Source organism: Thunnus thynnus, chromosome 1 (genome assembly GCF_963924715.1).
Source record: "Thunnus thynnus chromosome 1, fThuThy2.1, whole genome shotgun sequence".
NCBI classification, from domain to species: domain Eukaryota; kingdom Metazoa; phylum Chordata; class Actinopteri; order Scombriformes; family Scombridae; genus Thunnus; species Thunnus thynnus.
The window spans coordinates 38022652-38048084 of record NC_089517.1 but is presented as its reverse complement, the minus strand read 5'-3'; the positions used below and the strand labels follow the sequence as shown (position 1 = coordinate 38048084).

The window sequence follows — 25433 nt, the reverse complement described above, 5'->3', positions numbered from 1 at the left end:
TCCATACATCGAGCATTTTGTCCTGATTGCCTGCCTCCAGAGAAAATGATTGGATTTCCACTCACCTGTTGATTGTGTTGTCCAAACCGTAGCCTGCAATTTGAAAGCAGTTGAAATGGCAACCTCAACTGTCCAACTGGGCACAGCATATTCCTCATGTACCTCCCACACTGCTATGGTCAAAACATCTACACTGTCTCCCACAAAATACATTTATATAGTACTCATATGAAAGTGGAAGTGCAGGAGTTGGACCACACCTCCACCTGCTGCCTCTGTTTGTGCATCTAATGAGGAAGTTACAGTATTATCACAGCTTAGTGATGTGACTGATCTTAAATGTGCAGACTGTCAGAAATGACCTGCGTCTCCTGCTTAGAGAGCTGAATACATCTGTAACACTGTAAACAAGCAGTCAGGCTGGTGATGGGCTCCAAATCATCTGGAGCCAGAACAAACAGGAGCAATTAAAACTGAAGTTGAGCAACTCTACACTTCCTCTATGTTTACCCGTATGAATAAAGTCAGTATAATGTACATTTCCATCAAAGTCATGTCATACTCATCATTGTGCTGAAAACACTTTTTAAAAGAAATCCAGTTTTCACACACTGACTAGTGCAGCATTTTGCCTGAGACAGAGCCAGACAGAGCTAATTTGAAACTATTTTGCATAGGGCTGCAACTAATTATTCATTTTCTATTCATTTGCTAATTATCTTCTTGATTAATCAATACATTTTTGGTCTGTAAAACATCAGAAAATAGTGAAAACCAACAATCCGAATCCCAAGTTATTAATTTTACTGAGAATAATATTATATGAGAAAAAGTCCTCATATTTGGTTTGCCAATGACTTAAACCTGCAATAACTGATTTTTTGGCCACAGAAACAAGTTTTCAACATCGATATGTCATCACCTTTTAAGTTGATATGTTGAACTTGGTAGCAAACAGTCGTTTATTTCCACATCCAGCAGTTACGAAGCAACATTATTGATTGTGTGGAGTCGTGTTTGTGTACACCTGGTGAATGTAAGTCCAATATTCACTCTATTTTAGCTCTGTTTTTGCTCTCTACCAACTCCTGAGGGAAATATCTATTTAGCTGCTAAATGCTCCACAATGTTCACCAGCTAGTCTACAGCTAACTGTGTCTGTTTGCCATTTGGTGCTGAGCAGGTAGTGTACAGTGGCTTTTTATAGCTTTGTCTCTGAAAACTTCTGCCTGCTGTGGCCCAAAACCACACTATTGGAGAGCTGAGAGTGAATCAAAATGGTAAATATAGTAGAGTTCTAGAGCTTTTCTTTGAAACTCGCTATCAAGCTCCCTAAAGCCGAGGGGAGCTGCAGAGCCATGAACAACACATTACACACTGACAGATCATACAGTGTTATTATAAAAAATATAGATAATAATGATTTAAAGCTGCATTAAACAACAAATCAGTCATAAAGTTATAATCTAATTTTCAGTCAACTGATTAATTGATTAATCGATTAATACTATCAGCTCTAATTTTATATACTGCTGGGTAGTCTAATCTATAACAATGCATTATATTTTATAAACTCATCATACATTTTGTATGTAAAATCTTAATCTAAGTAGCTAGAAAATGCATTTTCTGCAGGATATGCCTGTGAATGCTGACAGCTGAAATAAATGTCAAAGCAATGCTTAAAATGCAACAGACTTGTTCAGCATCCCCATCTGTACGACTCTGCTGAATTTGGTTACCATGGAATGTTACATTTAAGAGATATGGCAGTTAATAAGTAGTATGATGGTGTTTCATTAATGGCCACAAGGTGGGGCAATTGGTGCCATGCTTCAATATGTCGTGCACATTCTCATGGAGAACTTGTGTACCAAGTTACATTTTACTGAAGTATATCCTGTTATAATATTACAGTAGCGCCTCCTGTATCAAATGTTACACATTTGTACAGTGTGGCTGTATGTACAACATTTTCAATTTGGTTGCAATCAAATTTAGCATCAAAGAGGTATGGCCTGTTAAGTGCATCAGGCCGCGCCTTCAAAGGTTTAGTAACCAATTACAGACAAATAGTAAAATAAACTCATAAGTTTTATTTGGGATCAGCTAAATATGGTATGTACCAAGTTTGGTGATTAGATGAAATATGTGCCAACAAAAGCAAAAAATTGTTTGCCAAAAAACACAAAATGGTGGAAAAAATTTTCAGGTACAAATGGGCGTGGCCTATATCAGTCAAATCAGCAACATCCAAGGAACACACTGTGTAAATATTGGTTTGATAGGCCTCACAGTTCAAGAGTCATTGGCCAAAACGTAAAACAAATAATAACTGACCACATGGTGGCGCTATTGGTACTGTGTTTTAATATGTTAAGCATTTCAACATGGGACACCTGTACATGAAGTATGAATCCTTAAGTACTTCTAGTTTTTGAGATATCAACTTTCAAACATTCCTCCCATATTATATTTGAATATTTTAAAAAATTATATAAAATCACTGGAATATGCTAGAAAGAAGAAAAGTCAGTCAGTTGAACATTTTGATATTTGAATGGTTTCTATAGCTGAAAGTATGCAGAAATAGTTAGCAATCAAAAAACATACGGAAGAAGAGTAAATAAAGATTTGAAGAACAAAAGTATCATAGCTACATAGAAACTACAACATTTCCATCTGAATTGTATTGGAGTGGACCTATAAGATGGCTACAATGCACATTGTACAATTCACAATACATTCACTCAAATACAATTTTAAGTTAATGTTGCGTAAATGTACTGTACTTTGTTACATTCAACCATTGCCTCCATAAATAGGCCAACTTGGACCAACCGGTGTAGTTCCTAAGCTGTTGAAATTCCTTCCATTTTCATCAAAATTTGATGCAATGCATCGATGTCTGGACTGTTATATGTGACAACCAAAAGGCAGGCTGGATGCATAAAAGCCAAGAAAGTGAGACACATTACAGTATGTAATGCAACAACAATCAAAGACCTGATATGCCAAAAACATTCCACTAAACCAGTGTAGTCAAAGAAGCCCTGTGTGTGCCTGTACCTTTGTTAGCTAAACTCTTACAACTTATAGTCCAGTGACACACACTTGGATGACTTGGTCCTCTTGCAGTGACTGGGAGAAACTGTTAAATGTTTCAAAAGAGTCCATCTCCCCTGGAAAGTAAAGCAATAAAAGACTGTCATTTATAGAGGGAAGTTCATTTCTTTCTATAGAAGGGAGCTCTTCTTGTACTGGGCTCTGTTCGCGTACTGCTTAGACAATTCCCTACAGGAACATAAAGTCATCCTCAACTTTTGCACACACACACACACAGAGCAGTAAAACAACAACCCTGAGCACTGCAGATAGCCAGAAAACTCCACACAACTCATTCAAGTAGAATCTATCCAAACAAGGTTTCTGTGTTTCGTTAGGGATCATTTGTATGATATTTGTCAGCTGCAAGGCCTTCAAAACACAATGTACTCTCAAGTTCTTAACCTGATTTATGCGGATGTGTGTCCAGAGAGCCGTGCAGAGATCTCCTTATTAACCACGCACTAATGCCAGATGGATCACTTTACTGCACTGCCTTGCTTTATTGAATCAAAAAGAAAAAAATCTCCATATTAAAGAAGTTATAAGAAGAAGAATTGCTGCATTGAGTGTGTGTGTGTATATATGCGTGTGCCTGTGACTAAACCCAATACCTTTTGACACAACATACATTTTCAGCATTGTGTTAAAAAAAGTAGAGAAATGCTCTCAGAACAATTCGCATTTTTGAAGCAGAGCAGAAAATTACCTCTCTCCTCATCAAAGCACACAGAACTCTACAGGAATGCAATGAGTCCAAAACTACTTATAGCACACCAACACCTACATACAGTCCTTTTAAAATAAAGGCCCTAAACTCAGTTTCCACATTAAGCTGAGCCAACAGGTATGAAAGGTTTCGTGATCAACCTTTTGAATTGTGTTTTTCTCTTAATGTGCTGGCTCTGTGCTAATGTGTGTGGGTTATATAAATTAGCATATTTTAAAGTGTGCATTAAAGAATTTGAGCATTAACTGAAAAATAACTAGTAATAGCTCTGACTGCAAAATGGAAACCAAATCACAATTCTATTGTGCTAAAGCAACGCTAATCAGTGGTAAAACTGATTTAGAACACCTGCTACAATTGTAGCTGATGCACATTTAGCCTATTAAGTGTCACTGTCCCTCACATTTTCAGTATCACATATACTCATTCCGACTTTTTGGTTGTAAAATTTAAAGATTTACCTTTTAAATGAGACCAAAGTTATGACTGTAACCAAAAGGGTTGAAGAACAGTAACGTTCTTATTTTGGGTACGTTATTTTTGGGCTTGTGCACAAAAATGGGGTGCCTGGTAAGAGCTTTGCAACTTGGCGCCTCTGCATCTGAGTTCACCTGGAAAGTGCAGTAAGTGAGTTCAAAAGGTAGTGAAAAAGCACCAGAATCTGTGGTAGAAAGAATTTCTTTGGCTCCTTGCTCTCATCATTACAAGTGAATTCAGGTTCCCTGCATTTTGGAATCATCAGTGCAATTCAGTGACAAGTATTGTGTGTGTATTCAAAGCTTGATATATCTTTTTCCTCTGTGCCATAGATCTCCATTGTTGTCCAAAAACTATTAAAATCACATCAAGTCACACTGTTGCACTGGGTGACATGTTCCTTCATCACCATGAAAACACACACTGTAGTTTATTTTCACTCAATCCCACACACACACACAGTCCTGCTGCAAGAAATATTCACTAGAATACCAAATGTGGATTCATCCGCTGCTGAAAATAGTCCCCAACAAATGCACTATTTCCTCCTGTTTGAGTAATGTTTGCTAAAAAACCATGGTGGCCCGCTGTTTTGGGAAATCACTGAGTCTTTTTAAAAAAATGATGCCATATGTTCTTGACCAATTTTTAATGATTTACACCATCTGAGGGCCGCAGACAGGGTGGGGAAGTCTCCTTGTGAGAGCTGTGTGGGTGAAATGGAAAGTGAGTCCCATTTTCTTTTCTACTGTGCAAATTATGATGATTTGAGAGAGCCATTTTTCCATGAAATGGTTTGACACAACTCTGAAATATTCTGCTGTGCAAATGATCAAAAACATTGGAATGGTGGTTCAATTTTGTTGAAGATTGCTAACTTTGTCTCAAAATCCAGGAAAAGGTGACAAGATTATAGCTTATCCTAATTTCTCCAGAACTACATAGTAGGCTATGTTTTTGTCAGTGATTTATGAATTCTGTTGTAGACACTGATGGTATGAAGATTTGACTGTGAAAGTTGCTTAAATTCTTTTCTATTTTTGGACTTTCTCTGTTGTTTGGATTTGGATTCAATGCAAACTGGTCCTGGCTTGTATGAATTTGTGGTGTCTTGTAGGCCTGTGCAGGCTGGGCATGGTTATATGCATGACAAAATAATAACTAGAAATACTGCCTTGCGGTTGTATGCCTCTGCCAACCAGTCAAATTGTATTTTACATCCATGTCTGTCCAGACTCATAATATTTGTAGTGAAGACGTTGAAGGAATTTAATAAAAGGTATTAAGTGTATTTTCCTTGTATGTGTTCACATACTTGGCCAATAAAGCTGATTCTAATAGAACACAAAGTTGTAGCCATGACAATAGGCGATGCTTCAGATATGGATGTTTCTGCAAAGAAGCTATAGATTCTAAAACGTGGAGGCTTCACACATATCTTCAACCCGGCAGCACAGAAGATCTAAACAATCACCACAGTTTCAAGGTGGCACCAAGATTAGTGTCACCAATTCTCCCCTTCTGTTCCTGAGTTATGGCGTTGAATAGCGGCCAGAAAAGTGTTTCTGCAGAACATTATGATGTCACAGTGAAATTGACCTTTGACCTTTTGGATATAAAATGCCATTCCTCCATTCATCATATCCTATTACACATTTGTGTGAAACTTTGTCATAATTAGCGTATGAATTCTTGAATTATGGCCAAAAAAGTGTTTTGTGAGGTCACAGTGATCTTGACGTTTGACCACCAAATTCTAATCAGTTCATTCTTGAGTCCAAGTGGATGTTTGTGCCAGATGTAATGAAATTCCCTCCAAATGTTCCTGAGATATCGCGTTCACAAGACTGAGATAACCCAAAAACATGATGCCACCAGCATGTAATTCATTCATTCATATAAATATCATTAGGCTTATTCTTTAATGTCAAAAAGCTCTGCAAATTGTAAGCAAGCATAAACTAAGTGGATACATATCATCCTATAGAAAAACTTAATATCCAACAATTAGCTACATAAACAAGAGTCTTCAAGAACATTATTTTATTATAACCAAGCCTCTACAAATCAGCTAAAGTAGCACAATTTGACAATAATGGGGGAATGGTTATTCGTTAAAGAAACAGTGAAAACAGGTGAATATTTCCTTTAAAAAAAAACTATTGCAGAAGAAATATAATCAAAGCCCATATTAATCAGAGTCGTTAAAAACAGGATAAAGAAGGAATACATCTCTTACTAACAATAAAATGACAGGGAACATCTAACAGGCTTACCTTGTGAAGCAGCTGGATTTGTGAGATCACGACATCACATGAGAATCCATCTTGTAAGGCTTCAAGTTATGCGATTGTGTCCGGACCACCAGTGATTCAGACCAATCAGTGTCCAATAAGGATTATCATGTGATCTCGTGAATCCAGCTCCCTCACAAGGTAGGACGGTGATAGACAGTGATAGACAGATCACCTGCCAAGTATTTTTTGAACGTGCCTGCCCTTTTCAAACAGTTTCTAACAATTATGATGATACAAAGGATACCTACGTTATCTACATGTTGAAGGATTACCTCGTCTTCGACAAGATAAGGGAAAATAACTATTCAAGTCTGACACTATCTCATAGCATCACACTGATCCTCATTAACAACTTTTATCTTAAATGTTTGTAGCTTATAGATCCAAAATGCTTCCAGTCACCTGCCTCATAGCTGTAGGTGGAGGAGGGGATTGTAAAAGTGTCCATGCTAAGATGTTGGCCTTCAATGCATGCCCTACCTCTTATGTTAGCTTTGTCAATTCAATTAATGAAGAACACAGCAGGCTTTTGATTCAATGAAATGAAACTGTCAAACTGAAACTCTTCTTGCTGGCTAGGACCAAACTCAGGACCACCTGTCTTGCTGTTCTGCTAGCTGATGCTTTAAGTCTTCCTGAAATAGAATGTAGGACAGACAGAACTGTGACAGAGCATAATTAACCACCATGGTGGGAAAAACCCGGGAAGCAATGCTGCTGACACTTCAAATCTCCTACCTGCAGTGCACTGCTGAGGAGTAACAACTAGAGCGTGCATCAGTTAGCACATCCAGCACATTCAGACTGTTGGAGTGAAGCAGATCTAGATCAGAAAGCCACAGGTGTTACTCCACCTGTAGCTTCTAATCCATCCCTAATGCACTGAGGCAACACCACCTGCTGCTCACACCAACATGGGGCCTAAAGCATGTTTGTGTGTATGTGTAGGATTTGTATGTGCATGTCTCTATCTATATGTACAGTATACATGTTACCAGGTTTAGACCAGTTTATTACAAGTATTTTTGAAATGCATCGACCATCTCTGATATGATACAGTTTGCTTGATTGCATATTTGTTGCAGAATCATTTCAACGTTGGTCCCCTATAACAGAGAGTCTGAAAACTTTCCACAAAGACTCACATTACACCTCAGATACCGAAGGTTTTGATTAGCTTTTGGTGATGAGCATAACCTGGTACAGTATGATATAAAGGTATATGCTTTGAGGAGGCGACTTCAGCAGAGTTGCGAGTAATAACTATGAACACAAACTTCTTTAAGGGTTTTCCCACCAATAAAAACCAATAAAATTCTATAACCAAAGCTTCACTCCCCAAAAACACAGGAGGGGACACTCCAAGTAGTTTGTTTTCTATCCAGTCCTGCTGGCACTTTTGTCACTTGGACATGTTATGGTGAAAAATCTGCCAACACTAATAAGACTAATGACTGTCAATCACACAGGACACCCAAGTAACTCTAATGTTTCCCATTTGTACCTGTTTTTATGTGACGAAACAAACTTTAAAGGATAAGGCTGCTGATCTTCTATATTTTTCTTATTGTCAACAATTCTCATGTGCAGAGCCAAACCAACCAATGAACTCATCATACTTACAAGTCTTGTGTGTCTGATATATCTTATTCCTCTGTGCTGTAGACCTCTGTTGTTGTCCAAAAACTATTAAAAACACGTCAGTGAGACGCACTGCTGCACTGGGTGACATGTTCCATTTCTCAAAGAACTTCAAGACAAAGTCAAGAGGTTATGATCTGTGGCACAACAAGCTAGTGAAGCTCTGTAAACAGAACCGCGTTCCCATGCATGCGCAGTGGTTGTTCCTTCATCCTTGAAGACAGCGTTTACTATATTAGTTATAGTTTACTATAGAAACGGCTCCAAAAAGCAGTAACAGTGATTTGATAGTAACCCTCAGGAGTGAGATTCCTTTTGCAGCAGACGCCACTGCGCAAACTTGTGAAGCTGTGCGGGAACGCAGTTCCATTTACAGCTTGGCTAGCTTGTTGTGCTACATATCACAGCCTCTTGACTTTGTACTGAAGTTCTTTGAGAAATGTGTAATATTGAAGGAACATGTCACCCATTACAGCGGTGTGGCTCATTGAGATTTGCTGACAATAAAAAAAATTTAAGTAAAGAAGCAACAAACAGCAACTGATGACATTTCTAAGAGCTGATGGCAAGACGACAACTAAGCTTCCTGTACCTATTTTCTATCGGCACAGGTAATCTGATTCAGTCCAAAATATTAGCTTTTGTACACCCACATTGGTCCAGCAATAGCAGAGAGTATGTGACTGACCTGGTCATCGTATCTGTAGGTTAGAAACTGATCCTCGGTGGCGTCCTCCATGAAGCTGCCCTGAGGTGAGAGGGCAAACTCTGGCAGGAACACTGCACTCTGGGGCTGACTCTCTGCACACTGGTAACACACACAAACATACACAATGTCAGTGAATCAGTATCCAGGCAAGGTACATGGCAATAATAATAGTCAGATCATGATAATGTACTGAAATATGAATGAATATAACACACACAGAAAGATATGAAAAGTAGAGTTGTCCAGTTGGAGCCCTCGGTGCTGTATGATGGGCTATAAATCTGATCTCAGTCTCTCTCAGGTTAATTTAGTGAGCTAAAACCTGGATCTCACTGGTGTTTTCTACACAAACGCTGTGAAATCATCTCCCCAAACAGGCCGGGATTTCCCCCCTCCGACCCCTCCTCAACTCACATGAGAGAAAAGCTTTGCTACGATATCACCAAACCCTCTGCTGATTCCTCATACATTCTGCTCCACTTGAATATTTTCTATTAATTTCACTGTCTCTTACACTCAGAGAGTGTTCACTTCACACACTGGTTTTCTGGATGATCAGCATAATGCGAAGGCAGGGAGGGGAAGACTGATTATCAGGCCGTCTGGGACTGAGACTGTGCTGCACAGAGAGACTGGATAGGAATAACTGGCATCTGGCATTTAGAGAGCTCTCCAGACAGAGACAAAGAGTGTGTGTGTGTGTGTGTGTTTCAGTGTGTGTTTCAGTATGTGCATGTTTCTGTGTGTGTGTGTGCATGTGTGTGCATTTCAGTGTGTGTGTGTTTTAGTGTGTGTTTGTGTGTTTCAGTGTGTGTGTTTGTGTGTGTGTGCATGCGTCCAGGCCACTTGAATTGTGTGTGAGAGAGATGATCCACCATTAAGATTAGTGGGAGCAGTGTCTCCTGCAGGCTTTTAGAGCCACTTAGAGGCAGACGCAGCAGAAGTGCTACAGGCATGTGTTTCCCTGAGGACCGTCTGAGGACTGGCACACTTCCATCACTTACTAACCTCTTCTTTTTCTCTCTATTTCTCTCTCCATCTCACTCTCTCTTTTAAATTCAAATTTGCTTTACTGACGTGATCATAACTAAGTACATTATTGCCAAAGCAGACGGTTTACAATGTTAAGTGTAATGGAGTTATTATTATAACAAAGGTTCAGGAACAAGACCACGGCCCTGTCTCTCTCTAATTCAATCACCTGTGCATACCTATATAAGCTCGTCTAACACCTTTCGTCTCAGTCCTCACGCGACCTTCGACACGCTTGCATCGCAAACGCTTACCTCCCGCCCGTGCTCCATGTTCCTCGGCAACATACCGCCCACGACTAGATCCAGCAGTACCAACGTGATATCTCCTTCACCACCACATCCACATGGAACCCTTCTCCTCCAGACACCGCGCTTCTGATCAGCTGGGATTCAGACGCTCCACACGCATCCATGCAATGGCCCACTCAGATGCAGATCTTTTCCAAGCGATTAACGTCTTCAACCGGATGTTTGCTCACCTCCGGTGAGCTCTCAAGGAGACAGTTGTCCCACTCCTACGAAACGATGATAAAGACAAACTTTCCACTTTCTATGCAGACTCTACTTCCATCAACTCTCTCGTCGGCAACTCAAATCCTCCCGCTCTTCCGGGTTCATTGTCCACCACTGGGCCAACGCACGCCGCACACCGATGACATCACAACGCCACCTACTACAACAGAGCCCAGACTTCTTTAGCCCCGCCTGAAGGTCAGGCTGAACTTCAGATACAAATCCCGTTTCGCCGACCCAACAACAAAGCCAGGTTCTTCCTGCTCCTCTCTGCCTCCACCTCCACCACCGCTCCAGACGGCTGCTCACTTCCGGATTCCCCGCCCAGCGCCACCCGTACGCTGCACGTTGATGATGTCACGACGCAGCTAACTGCTTCAGCCCTCTCGCAGTGCCAGGTCGTATCTTCCCCTGTGCCTGCTCCCTCCCTGTCTGATCTGTCTCATGTTTTTCGTCTTTTCTCTCATCCTCGTGTCCGCAGGCTGCACAATCAACCCCCGCACATACATCCCCTCATCCTTTCCTCTTCCCTTCCTTCAGCTGCAGCTACCTCTACACTTTCGGCTCCACCCGCTCCAGCAGCTCCTTCTTTTATGTTTCTTCCCTCAGCCACCTCTGGTCCTGCTGTTACCACAGCAACAGTTGCACCGAGCCATGGTGCTCCCTCTGATGGACCCACTCAATTTCCTACTGTTCTATCCCTGTTCCCCTCCCTTCCCCAACACCCAAATGTTTTTTCTGTGTCTTCAGCACCCCCCGTCACCGATCCCCTCGCTCCAGCCGTGGTTAACTCTGTGCCCACGAGCACTTTCACTCTGGCCTCTGCCACTCCGCCCCTCCACGGCCTACAAAGCCAGGCTTTCTAGTTCTGCACAGCCTCCAGTTCCACCACCGCTCCAGCCGACCACTTGCTTGTGGGTTCCCTACCCAGCACCCCCCGCACTGGTACATCCTGCCGCCACTACAACGCGGCAACAGACTGCTTAAGGTCGTATTTCCCCACGTGCCTGCTCCCACGTCTTAATTGACTTGTGTTTTTGTTTCATCCCTGCGCCTGAGCCACACATCTTACTACTTCACACGCATCCCTTCATCCCTGGCCCCTCAACCCTTATCCCTTCACCCCTGTCCTCAGGGGCACCATACCTAGCCTTGTTTCACGCACACTTCGACATGTTATCTGTAAGTCTGAACCACATCTTATGCCAAACGTTCGCCCCTCACTTCAGACTTCCTGGCCCACTACCAAACGCTCCGCACAGGCAACCTGTCAGTCCACATTTCTAACCGTACTCTGGGCAATTCTTCCGCACTGGAGCCGCTTCAACCGCTTCCGAATAAGAAATCCCAGACCACCTGTTAAAATTAAATAAATAAAATTCTCAACCGCTAGTCTTCCCAAGATTCCATACCTACCTCAGCGACATTCAAAGAGCTTTTGACCTGATGATGGTGCTAAATGAAGAGCTAAAGAATCACAAAAGTTATTACAATTAAATCTGAGGACAACATGAATGTGTGTACCAAATTTCATGGAAATGCATGCAGTAGTTGTTGAGGCCAGTAGTGGAAAGTAACTAAGTACTGTACTTGTGTTCAATTTTGAGACATTTGTACTTTACTTGAGTATTTCCATTTGATGCTACTTTATACTTCCACTCCACTACATTTCAGAGGGAAATATTGTACTTTCTACTCCACTACATTTATTTGACAGCTTTAGTTACTTTTCAGATGAGGATTTGACACAATGGATAATATAACAAGCTTTTAAAATACAACACATTGTTAAAGATGAAACCAGTGGTTTCCAACCTTTTTGTCTTTTGACGTCTTACAAAAAACAGTGTGTAGTCGGGGTCACATTTCACATGTCTATGAGTTGTTAACAGCTCCACCAAATAGTGATTTTTCCCTCTAAACTCCTCACATGCTTTCATTTCAATAAATGTTCAAATGATCCAATATTTCAGCAAAAATCAAAGAGAAAAGTCCAAAAACTGAAAACAGATTTGTGTATCAGAACTTTTTTTCACCTCCAGCAGCTACAACAGTAACATGCTGCTCTAACACTGATGCTTCACTATTAATAATCTAATGATGTCATATATAATAATATATCAGTCAGAGGGACCAAACCACTACTTTTACTGCAATACTGCAAACTACATCAAGCTCATAATACTTATGTACTTTTACTGTAGTAGGATTTTCATGCAGGACTTTTACTTGTCATGGAGTATTTTTACATCATTTTTACTAGAGCAAAGGATGTGAATAATTCTTCCACCACTGGTTGAGACATTCACCTCAAAACCACAAATGTGAACGTCATGGGGCTCACCAAAGTCATTAGAAAACATCGTCTGGAAACATAAATGTAAATAGTGTCAGGTTATAATGTCCGTGCTGTACATCTGCATCCATATGATTGGCCGTTACTAGCCACCCAGCTGTGAGTGAGACAATGGTTGTGAAGCAACCTGAAAACAGGGAATTGACGAACTAACGCTATGCTTCATCTGTTATTAGTTGTGGCGGCCACACCACACGCCAACATCAAGTGTTAGTGGTTTACTTTTTAGCACAGTTAACATCACAAACATTTCAAGTACTGACAGTACCCATAGCCTTTTGTTGTCATACAGTTTTTTGACAGTTTGTTTGCTAATTTGAGTGCATTTTATTCTCACAGTAAAATTTTTTTCCCTGCTTTAAATTATATTCTACCTTCTGTTTTTCATGGATCTGGCAAGTCCTCCCCTGGCCAAGAGAAGTGGCACCGGTAAAGATGTGGCAGGCAGGAAATGGGAGAGGCCAACTGGGTCTACCAGAGGGGAGTCTGCCTTTTGGTATCCAGTTAAGCTTAATTATTTTGGGCTTAAAGTTTTATTGTTTTTCTTGGTTGGACAGTTAGATTGGTTGTAAATAGTTTCTTAATTTAAATCTTTGTTTGTATTAAGGATCATTTGTACTATAAAGTTAATTGTTCATTCCTGCCCCCCTTGTCTGTGTAGGTTAGCTTTTGTGTATATAAACCCTCCCTTGTGTTGCTTGTTGGGTCAGTTATGTTGATGTCAGTATAGGTTGCTGATTGTTTAGTTGACATCAATTTAAGTTAAAGAGCCCTAGTTTTGAATTACTTTCCTCTAGTGTTTCTATTTTTGTATTTTGAATAATTAACGCTGTATATAAATGACTATTTTTTGCTGTTGACACCTGGTGTTCTTGAACCTTACTGCTTGGTCCCTGACATTAGGCATTGGAACTAATGACTAATGCTGTCATGTTTCTATGGATGAATTATCAGTCTTGTCAAGACGGTTAAAACACACAGACTCTGCACTTATATGTCGCCTAAACAGAACACATGTCTGACCTCCCCCAGCTCACCCCACATACTCCACAGCACACAGCCATATGCTCAAAGTATGACTCCCACAGCCCATACGTCTGAACATGACTAACTAAAATAAACATCTCACCACTTTCTCTCTTTCTTCTTCTTTCATTGTTTGACTCACACAAACGCCAGTGCGCACTGTACAGCTACTCCTTCATCACAAGAGTTTAAAACTTCATATATATTTGGCCATTAGGGGGCAGAAAACATCAAAACAAACTGACAGAGAGAGCCACCACACATTCGCAATTTACAAAGTTGTTATTGCTGACGTAGAGTGATCAGACATCCCAAAAAATTCAGGACAGTCCTGAATTACAGGCAGTTGTCCCGAATCCCGAATCCTGTCCTGTTTGTCCTGAATATTAGACTAAACCAAAGTTTTGATTAGTGTAGCTGCAGGCAGCCACGGAGGAGTGATCTGACAGATGTGATAGGCACCGCAATGATGAAATGAATACAATAAAATGAATTTTATGTTATGGATAATGATTTACACACTGTTACATACAACAATGTCATTGTGTTTCTTTTTCCTAATGATAGACAGTTGACTTTATGAACAAAAATAATAGATTATAGTGTTGAGTTTTGACTTTCATTTGTTTTACTGTTCATTGACACTGACGGGCGAATTCACAAATGGACTGCAGCTGCTCATGACACAATGAATTGAGCATCATTTTCAACTGCTATCTGCCCCGTCTCAAGGTCCTGTGCACACAAGATTCTGTGCTAATGACATGACGGTGCAAACACACCCATGAAGTTTTGCAGCTGAGTGCAATTTGCCCTTGTTTTGTGTCTGTTTGAGTGAGTGGAGCTGTTTCCAATGTGTCAGGCTTTTCTCCACATTTCAGCACATAGATTGATCAATAATGAAAACTGCAGAGAGCACAAGAGCCTCAAATTGTGTGTCTTTAATTAGCAGAGATGCACACACACACAGTTCTCTACAATCACAAACCAACTTTCATATATTTTGCTTCTTTTACTTCTCTAGTATTTCGCATCTATAACATCTACTCAAATGTCAGAATACAGCTATTAATGTGACTCAGGTAGGTCTGAAACGTCTTAAGATTAATGTCTGAATTGTACAATAATGTTGTTCATGTGTCACTGAATGTATCCAGGATTTTGCAGAAACATCAGTACTGATGTTCTGTTTGTTGCCCACAGCTGGCTGTGTGTCACAGCTGGCTGCAGCATCACACAGCAGCTGAAATGACAAGTGTGTCTCCAAACTGAGAAATAGGCTGTGCACATTTACACAGCAGCAGTAACTTCATTAACACTGGATGGGTCAGGATCTGACAGTAATTAATGTTCTGTGTTCTGCTACACATCTACACAGGTCAGCTGTTACACACAGATTCCAGCTTTATATGGTGGAATTCTTTGTAATAAAGCAGCCCCTCACTGTACGGATCAGAGCTGTCAGGACATTTTTATTTTTAAGTGGCTGAAAGTCCGAGATAAACCTACCATCCCATATCCACTAGATCCCCCTCAGTGTCTAACTGAAGATTTTGCCCTTGATGTTATTAAAGACAGTATTAAAGGGAGAGAGAGTGAGTAAGTGAGTGGCTTCACTTACCACCAACTCTCTGAAGAAGCTAATTTCACTGGTCTTTGTGAGTTGGACTGTTTTTGCAATGAGGCTCATTCGCATAGAAAGGGGCCAATTTTGCACCAAATGTATGCATATCATCTAATTTACATACGTGCAAATAGCAAAGGAGCACTGAGATGCTATTTGCTTGGCAGTGCAGTTTGGGGTGCATTTCACCCTTTGCAGGTGCTTTGTTCTTTTTCTCTCATTTGCGCAGGTTTAGCGGCAGCAAAAGCTGCACAATCCTTTTGTGCATTGCCCCTGAATGTAATGTACTGGAGCTCACGCCCACCCTCAACTCCCCTGTCCTGAATTTCGCCCATTCTCATCTGGTCACCCTATGCTAAATGTAATAGGAAACATTTGCCAACCTACATGTAAGTAGTCAGAGAGATATTAGCATATTATTCCTGTGGAGATGTGTTTCTATCAACCTGACAATTCCAATATTCACTCTCCATTTTGTCTCTTCAGCTGCTAAATTCTCTATGTTCACCAGCTAGTTGCTAACTGTCTAACTGACTAGCTCAGCTATGCTGTAGGGACGTAGCTGCTGAAGCTATGCCTCCTCAAAACTCAAAACCTGGGCTGCTTGTGTTTCCTCCTACAGGTTTGTGATGCTGGTGGAGATTGTTGATAATAAAGACAATGTTAAGGAAGTTTAAGGCTTAGTAAACATTCACTTTTCTGTAACACACATCCAGCCGAGTAATCTCCACTGCATATCTGCTCACCACAACACAAAACCCCTGCTCTCCACAAGTGTGTTTCCATCCACCTGTTTTTATATGCATTTTCTATTTGCACATAAAAAAAAAACCTGAGTGGAAACATAAAAAATTTAAAAAAGTCAAAAGGTTGCAAAAATATTTTTACACTTGGCTGTGGTGGAAAAGTTGGTCTATCGATAAAAGCAAAACACGACAAAGTGCAATGCAAACAGATTTAGCGAATAATTCATGACTTACATAAAGCATGTCATTTTTTTAGGCACAAAAAATAGCAGATGACAACATCACGTCTGTGTGGATTATAAGGAGACTGTAACGTTCCTCAAATTAACACATGAAACAAACGTGAAACATGAAACATCACATTTTCCACATTTAAGCTTCGACTGCCTTTTAATTATGTAACCCCTTCTGCAATGGTTTAACCGCACCCAACTGCAGAATTAGTGCCACCAACTGTTTATCGAATATCACATATTAATTTGCTATATATTTGGATGGAAACCCGGCTTATGACAGTGAATGAAACAATGTAATCACTGCAATGACACAGCAATCTCCTATTCATTCAATGGCACACGACAAACCTCGCTCTGCATCACAAAGTGAATGAAAGGATGTTGGAACAGTTATTGTGAGGGATATAATTAAATCACATTATGACCTGATCACATACAAAACATCAATCTAGTGTTGTGACTATCAATAGGTGAAATCTGTGCAATGTAGGTATCCACAGCTGGACTGCTTTCATTTGATTCAATGATTCCATGAAAAACATGACTTTATTATGCAGGTGTTAACGAGATACAGTGTTCAGGCTGGAGCTTACTGCTCTATTTATTTCAGTTAACACACAATAGTACATCTCTGACCTCCAACAAATTATTTCAATAGTTGATGAAAATTTATGTTGTTTTTCTGACAGCTGCTGGTTCTCTTGCACTACTCTAACAAAGGACAGTATGAACAGTGCGAGTGGGTCGACGCTGAAAATACAATGTCATGTCTGAGAGGGGCATGATTTGTCATCCCAATAAAGGGCTGTGTCCATACTGGGCCACACACACACACACACACACACGTGCGTGAACACACTCACACTCATAGAAAGTCAGGTTATCCTGCTGTGAAGTTACTGAGTCGTAGCAGTGCAGTGCGGCGTAGAGCACTTCCCCTAATTGAGTTTACACACCAGTGGAAGGACAGTGTCAGGACAGCCTTCACCCTGCCAGCACCCTGCAGTGGCTGGTTCACGCTGGATCACTGGCATACTTCAGAGGAGCCAATACTGGGATAATAATACAAGGAGGGCAACCCCCATCCCAGGGGACAACATACTGTACTGAGGAGGCAGCTGTTACAGACTGTGGGAGGGATTATTTGTTAAAGCCAGTAGTCACACTCCTGTTGGAAAATCAGGGAGCATGAGCCATGTACAGCAGGTCAGAAATCAAAGCTTGAGTTTGTTCACATCAAGAAGGATGGAGGATATGATTTGTTCGGCTCCAGTGGCTGACCAAAAATACTTAAGCAGGGGCTTTGAAACATTTTCAAGGTCAGGTCCAATAAATACATATCAGACCATCAATAAAAAAGGGCTGGTGATGATCCAGTCCATCCTCAGTGGAAATTCTCTTGCTGTTTTAAGTTACCTTGATCTCCGGTCATATAAAACATACTGTGATGCAATGTGATTGTGGAAGACTCAGTAGTTACTGCTCAGTAGTTGATTGGAGACTGATTGATTTTAAATTTAGGTTTATTTAAGATGCAGCTATTTCCCTTCCTCACGCTTTGTTGGCTCCCTGTCCTATCTGAAAACTGTAACACTGCTTTCAAATGGCAATCAATGGACCTCTATCCAACCCTGATAAACAGACAGAACTGCTACTTCTTCTCACTTCATTCATTCAGCCTGACATTGTGTTCACGTTAGTCGATTTCCTAATTTGTTTGGGCCTAAATGGCTGCATTTATACAATGCTTCTGCTGCTCATTCACCCATTCACACTCACTTTCACACTCACATTCACGTTCACACTCACATTCATGCAAGGTGCTGGCACAAACATCGGGAGAAATTTGGGGTTCAGTATCTTGCCCAAGGACACTTTGACATATGGACAGGGACATGTGTACAGTCTGGGATCAAACCACCGATCTTCTGATTAGTGGACCCACTCTACCTCCTGAGCCACAGCTGCCCCAAAGCCACCTAAAAATTAATATTGGGTTAGAAATTAGAATCCTTTTTTGTGACATGTTATTCAACACACAGTTTTGATTTTCCTCCCTCTCCTATGTCAAAATGGGAGACTAAGTTAAATCATATTACCCTCCTCTTGAAGTCCATCTTGCAAAGATGGACTTCCATTGTATCTCACAAGCACCAGACTCGTTAGTTCAATGTCAAAGCTTAGAGCTAAACTCAGAAACTGTTTTGTTGTAAGCAGTACCAGTACATCTCTACATCTGCTCCCAGCGTCTGACAAAAGAAGAACTGAGCAGTTAAAATGTATTTTGATAGCAACATTCCAGCTACAATTAGCAAAAACCTATGTGTGTTTTGACGGCTGTTAGCATTTTACCAGTTGCTGCCTCTATTACAATAAGTTGTACAGCCACATTAATCTCCACGCTTATCACAATTTTTCTAGCTTCACTCCTCATGGATGTGGCTAGCTATGTTTTTTTGGCCATTTGACGCCTGCAGAGATTCAATAATAGAGCAGAGAGTTGACAGGAAATGAGAGGAGTGAGCGTGCTAAGGTTGTTGCTAAGGTTTTTCCATGTGTTGTTTACATTGCCCACTCTCATATTTCAGATCCGATTCAGCTCCAACATATACAGATGTATTAAAAAACATTTCGAGTAAAGAACAAGCAAGAAAAAGATGTGGAATCCTGCTACTGTAGTTTGTTTCATGGTTTGTTGATGTAGCCTCCTGAGCAGCCGAAAGTCGGCTGCTACACACCTTCTGGAAGCTAACCAATCAGAACAGACTGGGCTCCTCGGGAGGGACATGAGCTAAAACAGCCTGTTTGAATTGTAAATAATGCAAAGATATTCTGGTAAAGCCCCAGAATATAAATATACCTGTAAATCTCCATAATATGGCCCCTTTAAGTCAGGAAACTCACCATCAAGGAACTAACTGTGATGTCATAGTGATGTCGTCAGGGTTAGCCTTGGAGAGTACAGATTTATAACAGAAAGACAGTTACAAACTGAAGGTGTAGAGTTGGAAAGATGTGGGCATTTACCAGGAGGGAAGGATCTAATGAAAAGGTGCAGTTTGCTGCATTATGAGAAATGTAGGATCCAGTGTTTTTGGAACTTGATTCACACTTGGGACTAAAAGCCAGGATATTTCTGCCCCTACTGCTTCTGTTTGATTCTTCTTGGGGGGGGGGTTGTCTCATGTTAGTCCCCTAAACTTTATGACAGTGCGATATCCTATTAAATTCATCATGTGTGCAATATGTACCTTTTCACTTTGAGAACCTTTTTAAAAAATGGTTTCTGTATTTCTTTCTTGATAATGAACACACTTTTCTCTTCTTCCATCAACACATAAAACAGCCAAGAAATTATTTTTCCCTTTATCTAAGCCAGTGTACAAGGCTGGCTACTGTAAGATAATCTTTTCTTATTATAGAAGCTGAAAGAGTGGGATGAGAGGCTTTGATCTCATCATGTCTAAATATACAGGGTCTATTTTGACCATGAACACCCAGTCCACCATTATAATATACAGGCCCTCTTCAGTCTATACAGTCTTTTTTTATTATTTCATTGGCTTATTTTGATTAAGATGTTGTCTTCTTACAGACAGAGTTGAAGGTTGTAGTGGGAGTCATACAATCATTCTGGCAAAGTAAGAATATTTTATTAGTTGTTAAGACTTGGCTTGATAAGGTAGATAAATGAAGTGAGTAGAGCAACAGCACAGTCATTCTCTCCATACTTGAAGTAGTGTGTGTCTGCATCTGTGAGCAGTTTAGTATCTGTTTGTGTGTGTTAAGGAGAAGAGGAATGAAAAAGTCATTCCTAATACACTGTTTATATCCATGAATGGGCTTTTGTTAACGGATGGTGATCTTTGTGTGTGACCTGAACTCTTGCTCTCTTGATACAGCCATGACTGGTAAGTCTATCCTGTGCAGACTGAGCTGTTAACTATACGAGCAGGAGGAGGAAGAGCTGGTCTCATAGCAGAAATTATACTACAGGTTGAGTTTTACTTCAGTGGGGAAAAGGACCACTATTTTCTGGGTTAAATAAAAAGTTCAGTAAAAGAAAAAAGCATCAAAGTGGAAGGCAGCTAAAAGACAACTCACTACTAACTGAAAGAAAATGTTCATGACACAATACAGTAGTGATGTTTTTAGATTATGACATATATGCAAAATGAAAATTTTGACCTTATCATGGCGATAGATGAAATGTTGCTAAACATCTACTGCAGACCATGAATGTACCAAATTTCATGACAGTCTGACCAGCAGTTATTTTACTCTGAGTCAAAGTGCTGGAAGGACCAACCAACAGATGGACCACACCAAATCAGTATCTTTATGCCCTGCGGCTAGAAGGGCCAAAATCTATTTGCTGTTAAGGCTCATCATGTTTGGTTTTCACTGAATTTCACTGAAAACGAATTTCTAAAAGGAGTGCATCGGTTGGAACTGATTTTCACCTTGATTTCATGTCCCATCACATCAAAAAGTTGTTGAGTTTCTTATTGCAAGTAGATTACACTAAACAGTCCTCTTGCAATGTGCACAGCTCAGAAAATGTGTCTGATGACAGATATTGAAGAGAATAATGTGGAGAAAACACAAAAGAGCCCATCATACACCAGTCCCACAAAGCAACAAAAAAGAGAACTCTTATCTCTCTCTTAACTCTTAAAAATTCAAACCCATCTCGAAAACTCTGTCATTCACCTCCCAGATTGATTTGTCACCTGTTGATGGTTGTACTCATAGGCAGAGCAAACAGCACGCCATCCTAGAGTGGGAAGAGATGTGATAAAATGGGTGCGCTCTTTCAGTCTCGTGATTATAGACACAAAAAGTCACAGAAGTAGTTGTGTGAAGAAAAAAATAACTTAAGAGAGAAGTTCAAACCTGTCCTACTTTCACACCTCCGCAGACCTGGACAATCACTGTGAAGTGGGTGTGGTTGCTGAATTGGCTGTCTGTTTTGGAAAGTTACAAAAAATGATCAGACACAGCTCCTGGGTGGACAGTCGCCACATATCAGATGTAATTATCCAACATTGTACAGTATTCTACCAGGACCTTGCATGTAGAAATGTTTCAGTCCCGCTGGTCCTAAATAGGCGTCATCGTACATAAGGTTAGGATAGGACATTCTAGGATTAAAACTCACATACATTGCAGCCAAATGTTCAATCATGATCATTTGTCATTATCAATCATGAAACACATCCCCCATATTTCAGCATCTGGTCAGGTGTCCTTTTTGTAAAATATAAACAGTTAGGGTTCAGAGCAGTCTATAAATTCATTCATGTAGTGAGGAGAGGGCAAAGCCTGTGTGTGTGTGTGTGTGTGTGTGTGTGTGTGTGTGTGTGTGTGTGTGTGTGTGTGTGTATGGTTTTGTTTCAGTTTGTCATTGTGTCTGCACCCTCTCTCCACTCTAAATGTAACATAACACAGTGTGCCTCTTCAGATAATTAAGCAATATTTGAAGATATGAGAACGCTCGAGAGCACCATAAATAGAACACAGGGGAGTGCTGGAGAAATGTAGGATTAATCAAGGCCAAGTTGGCCCTCACTCCCTCATTGCGATCCACTTTAAGCTCTAACCAAACCTTCCAGAACATCTTATCAGCCTGACACTGCAGGTCACAAGAACGCTGAGTGGTTTAACTGAATACAGAGCAGTCTAATGCAACTTTACGCTCCTGTGGGACTAAAAGTCACAGCGATGAGATGAATGAAAGCAATGACTTGTTCAGCTGCTCTGAAGCCATCAGTGCTATTACTGAGGGTTTCTGTGGTCTTTTGCTGCTCCTAATCAGCATTTCACACTTTACAGCCATGCATGCCGGAGCAAGTTACATCACTGTGTAAAGCACCAATAAAAAACAAAAACATGGAGTGTAGTGTCCAGCCAAGGCATGTGTAGAGTTGTTGTGAGTGGAAAACCAACTTCTGTGATGAAAATGACTTCATTTAGAATGATCATATAATGTGTTAATTCCAGTAGGATGCCCTTTTACACTACTGTATCACTCACGCGATGCCAACAGATTAGTCCAAATAAAATCTAAATTCATTTTTGCAAAGAAATCTATATATACTGTACATCCACAGTGTATGTTTGGACTTGTGTACTCATCTGGTCAAACTGTAATTATCAAAAAGAAATTTAAGTTTGTGGATTTAATCATTCTTATCTTGTCTTATCTGTCTGGATGGGCACAAAAAAAGTCAGAAATATCACTTCAGTTCCAAGACAGACAGTTGAACAACTGACATTGTTAGCTGTTGCATAGTAGCATCTGTGATTTGAGCGCTTTCTACATTACTATATGTCATGATACAAATCACTGTACTGTATTGTAGGTGCTGAGGTCTTTTACCAACATCACATCTGGGCGATGTTGGCATTGTGGACACACTCGTGTGCAGCATCATGTGACACACTTTGGCCCAAAACTTTGCTTCCAAAAGACTGGCAACATTGTTGAATGCTGTCTTTTATTTTGTTTTTTTTCTTTATTACATTTATAAAAACATTTTGAGCCCTAATTGGTTCAGCTGTCTTTTTTTTGCTATTTTGATTTATTTTTCCAGTGATTTTGTGGATATATTTATAATTCTTTGACTTAATTCCTTGATAAGATTTTCAGTGTATTTGTTGCTTTTGTGATAAGCTTGTGTGATAAAATGTGCACTGATCGTGTGATTGTTATGAAGAGTTTGATACCTCTGTGTTTGATGAGCCAATTTCAGCTCAAAATGTAAAATGTAAAATGTTCCCTTTTAAAAATGTTGTGAGCATTCTACAGGCTTGCAAATCCTAGGGTAGCAGATAACAGATATACACTGATTGCCAAAAAGCATTTTTCACATGCACAATCATTACAAGGAAAAACAGTTTGAAGACATTTTTCTGAGCATCACAAACACAAAACGACACTTTGTATCGTCACAATTGGATCCATCTGGCCCAATAAAGTTTGAAAAGTCTAGATGAGTTGTATGATTGAATTATCTCAGTATCCAGTTTTTCTCGATACGTCCACGTGTCCTGGACCCATGAAAGAAAGGCAGCTATTGGTAAATGTGGTTGTCAAATGTAGCACTAGCTAGCTTCAACTTTCCCAGTGGAAATGGACTTTTACATCATGATGTGTCCTCCTTAATGTTGGATGTCATAAAGGTTTAGATGTGCCTGTTCCAAATGGAAAACATGCTTTGTATCAACATAGACAGTATAACCCTGACCCTAACCCTGACCCTAACCCTGACCCTGACCCTAACAGTATAACTATTTTGACAAGTTTTTCTCCTGATACCAATTCCAATATCTCAACTTGGTAGATCTGAAACTGTTATTGCTCTTTGGAGCTGTTTATGAACTAACTACCTTACCCAAACTCTTGTGCAGCAGTGTGGCTCACTGACATGTTCTTAATAGTTTCTGGACAATGTGCCAGCACAGAGGAATAAGATATATCAGGCTTTGGATACACACACAATACTTGTAATTAGATCAGTTCGTTGTTAGTTCGACTCTGCACAGGAAATTTGTTGACAGTAAGAGAAATATAGGAGATTATCAGCCATATCCTTTAAATGTCACTCAAGCTTCCACTGAAGAGGACGATGAAATCAAATTAATATGAGATAAATGTCAGATTTCCATCATATTTTCCACATAGTTTTCCATCATTTTGTCTTTTAATGACATCATCTCGCTACACCCTCTTCTTCTGCAATAGTTTATTGGCACCAGACCGGAGATTAAGCGTCACCAGCTCTCAGGGAGCGTATTTGCATTTTCTTTTGCAGAATTTCTGGAAATTTGGTTTAAAATGTGTGCTACATGTTATTGGCTGATGTTCAAACTGTGAAACAAAAACATTAGATTAAAATGAATGTATTAAATTAGAAACAATGAGCAATATGCAGATGTTATGTTGAATCCAGCCAAAAGCTGCCTGAAGGGAAAACCCAATGGAAACACTGTATTGTGTATTGCATACTTGATTTATGCAACATACTTTATCAAAATGCAAAATACGTTGAGATGGGGATGAAACCAAAAGAATGCAAGTTTCATCCCTCAGGGTTAATGAATGTATTCATTAGTGTCTATACATTTGAAGGTCTTGTACTTTACTTGTGGGAAAAAGTACATTTTATGTATACGGTGAGATGTGATCTTTAGTGTTGAAAATATCTGTGGTTTTGTTTTTTAAAGTTGTGTGTGGAAAGTCAATGATTTCTGCAAATGTGTGAAAGCAATAATGAAAAATTGTACAAATGCAATCCACATCCAGGAGTAAAAACAGAGTTCACTGCTCATTGTACAGATTTAAATAGGCTTCAGGCAGCCTAAAGTAACACACTTATCAAAAAGGAGCATTTCCTCTTTTCCATTACCACAATGACGGCTCTTCCTGTCACCGTCACAGCTGTGATGGATAAATGACAGCGTGCTATAACGCGATGTGCAGTCCCATGAAGAGTGGGTTTAATGGCGTGTGACAGCCGTCACCCATCACATGCAGTAATAGAGAGGTCTGATGAGGTTCAGCCTTCATGAGGGAGGGCTAGAGAGCTTTTACTGCTCCTCACAGACAACACACAGCCCAGGGTAAAGACACAGAGGTTAGCACCAGGTGGGAGAGTGAAGTTTTTTAAAAAAAACTTAGAGAGACAGAAGACAAGACAGTGAGGAGGAATAAAGAGAAAAATGAGAGGATGAGGAAGAGGAGAGATTCCAGTCAGCTGATTGGCAGAGCCCCAGTGCAGAGGAGAAACAGAGCTGACGGCTTGGAGTGAATAGCCACACTGTCCGTGTGTATGAATGAGCTTTTCAGACTCCTCTCTTTTTACACACACACACACACACACACACACACACACACACACACACACACACATATGAAACATGTATGCAGTGAGTGA

At 40.2% G+C, this 25433-nt stretch overlaps 1 protein-coding gene across 4 annotated transcripts in view; it reads right to left on the bottom strand.

The window, feature by feature from the left end:
• The window catches only part of adamtsl3 (ADAMTS-like 3), a 301025-nt gene that overhangs the window by 260133 nt on the left and 15459 nt on the right, over positions 1-25433 (bottom strand). For all 4 annotated transcript variants that reach the window (XM_067597526.1, XM_067597542.1, XM_067597552.1 and 1 more), the window contains one exon: positions 8939-9058. In XM_067597526.1, the coding sequence (XP_067453627.1) occupies positions 8939-9058 (120 nt within the window). The remainder of the gene's footprint in view (positions 1-8938; positions 9059-25433) is intronic.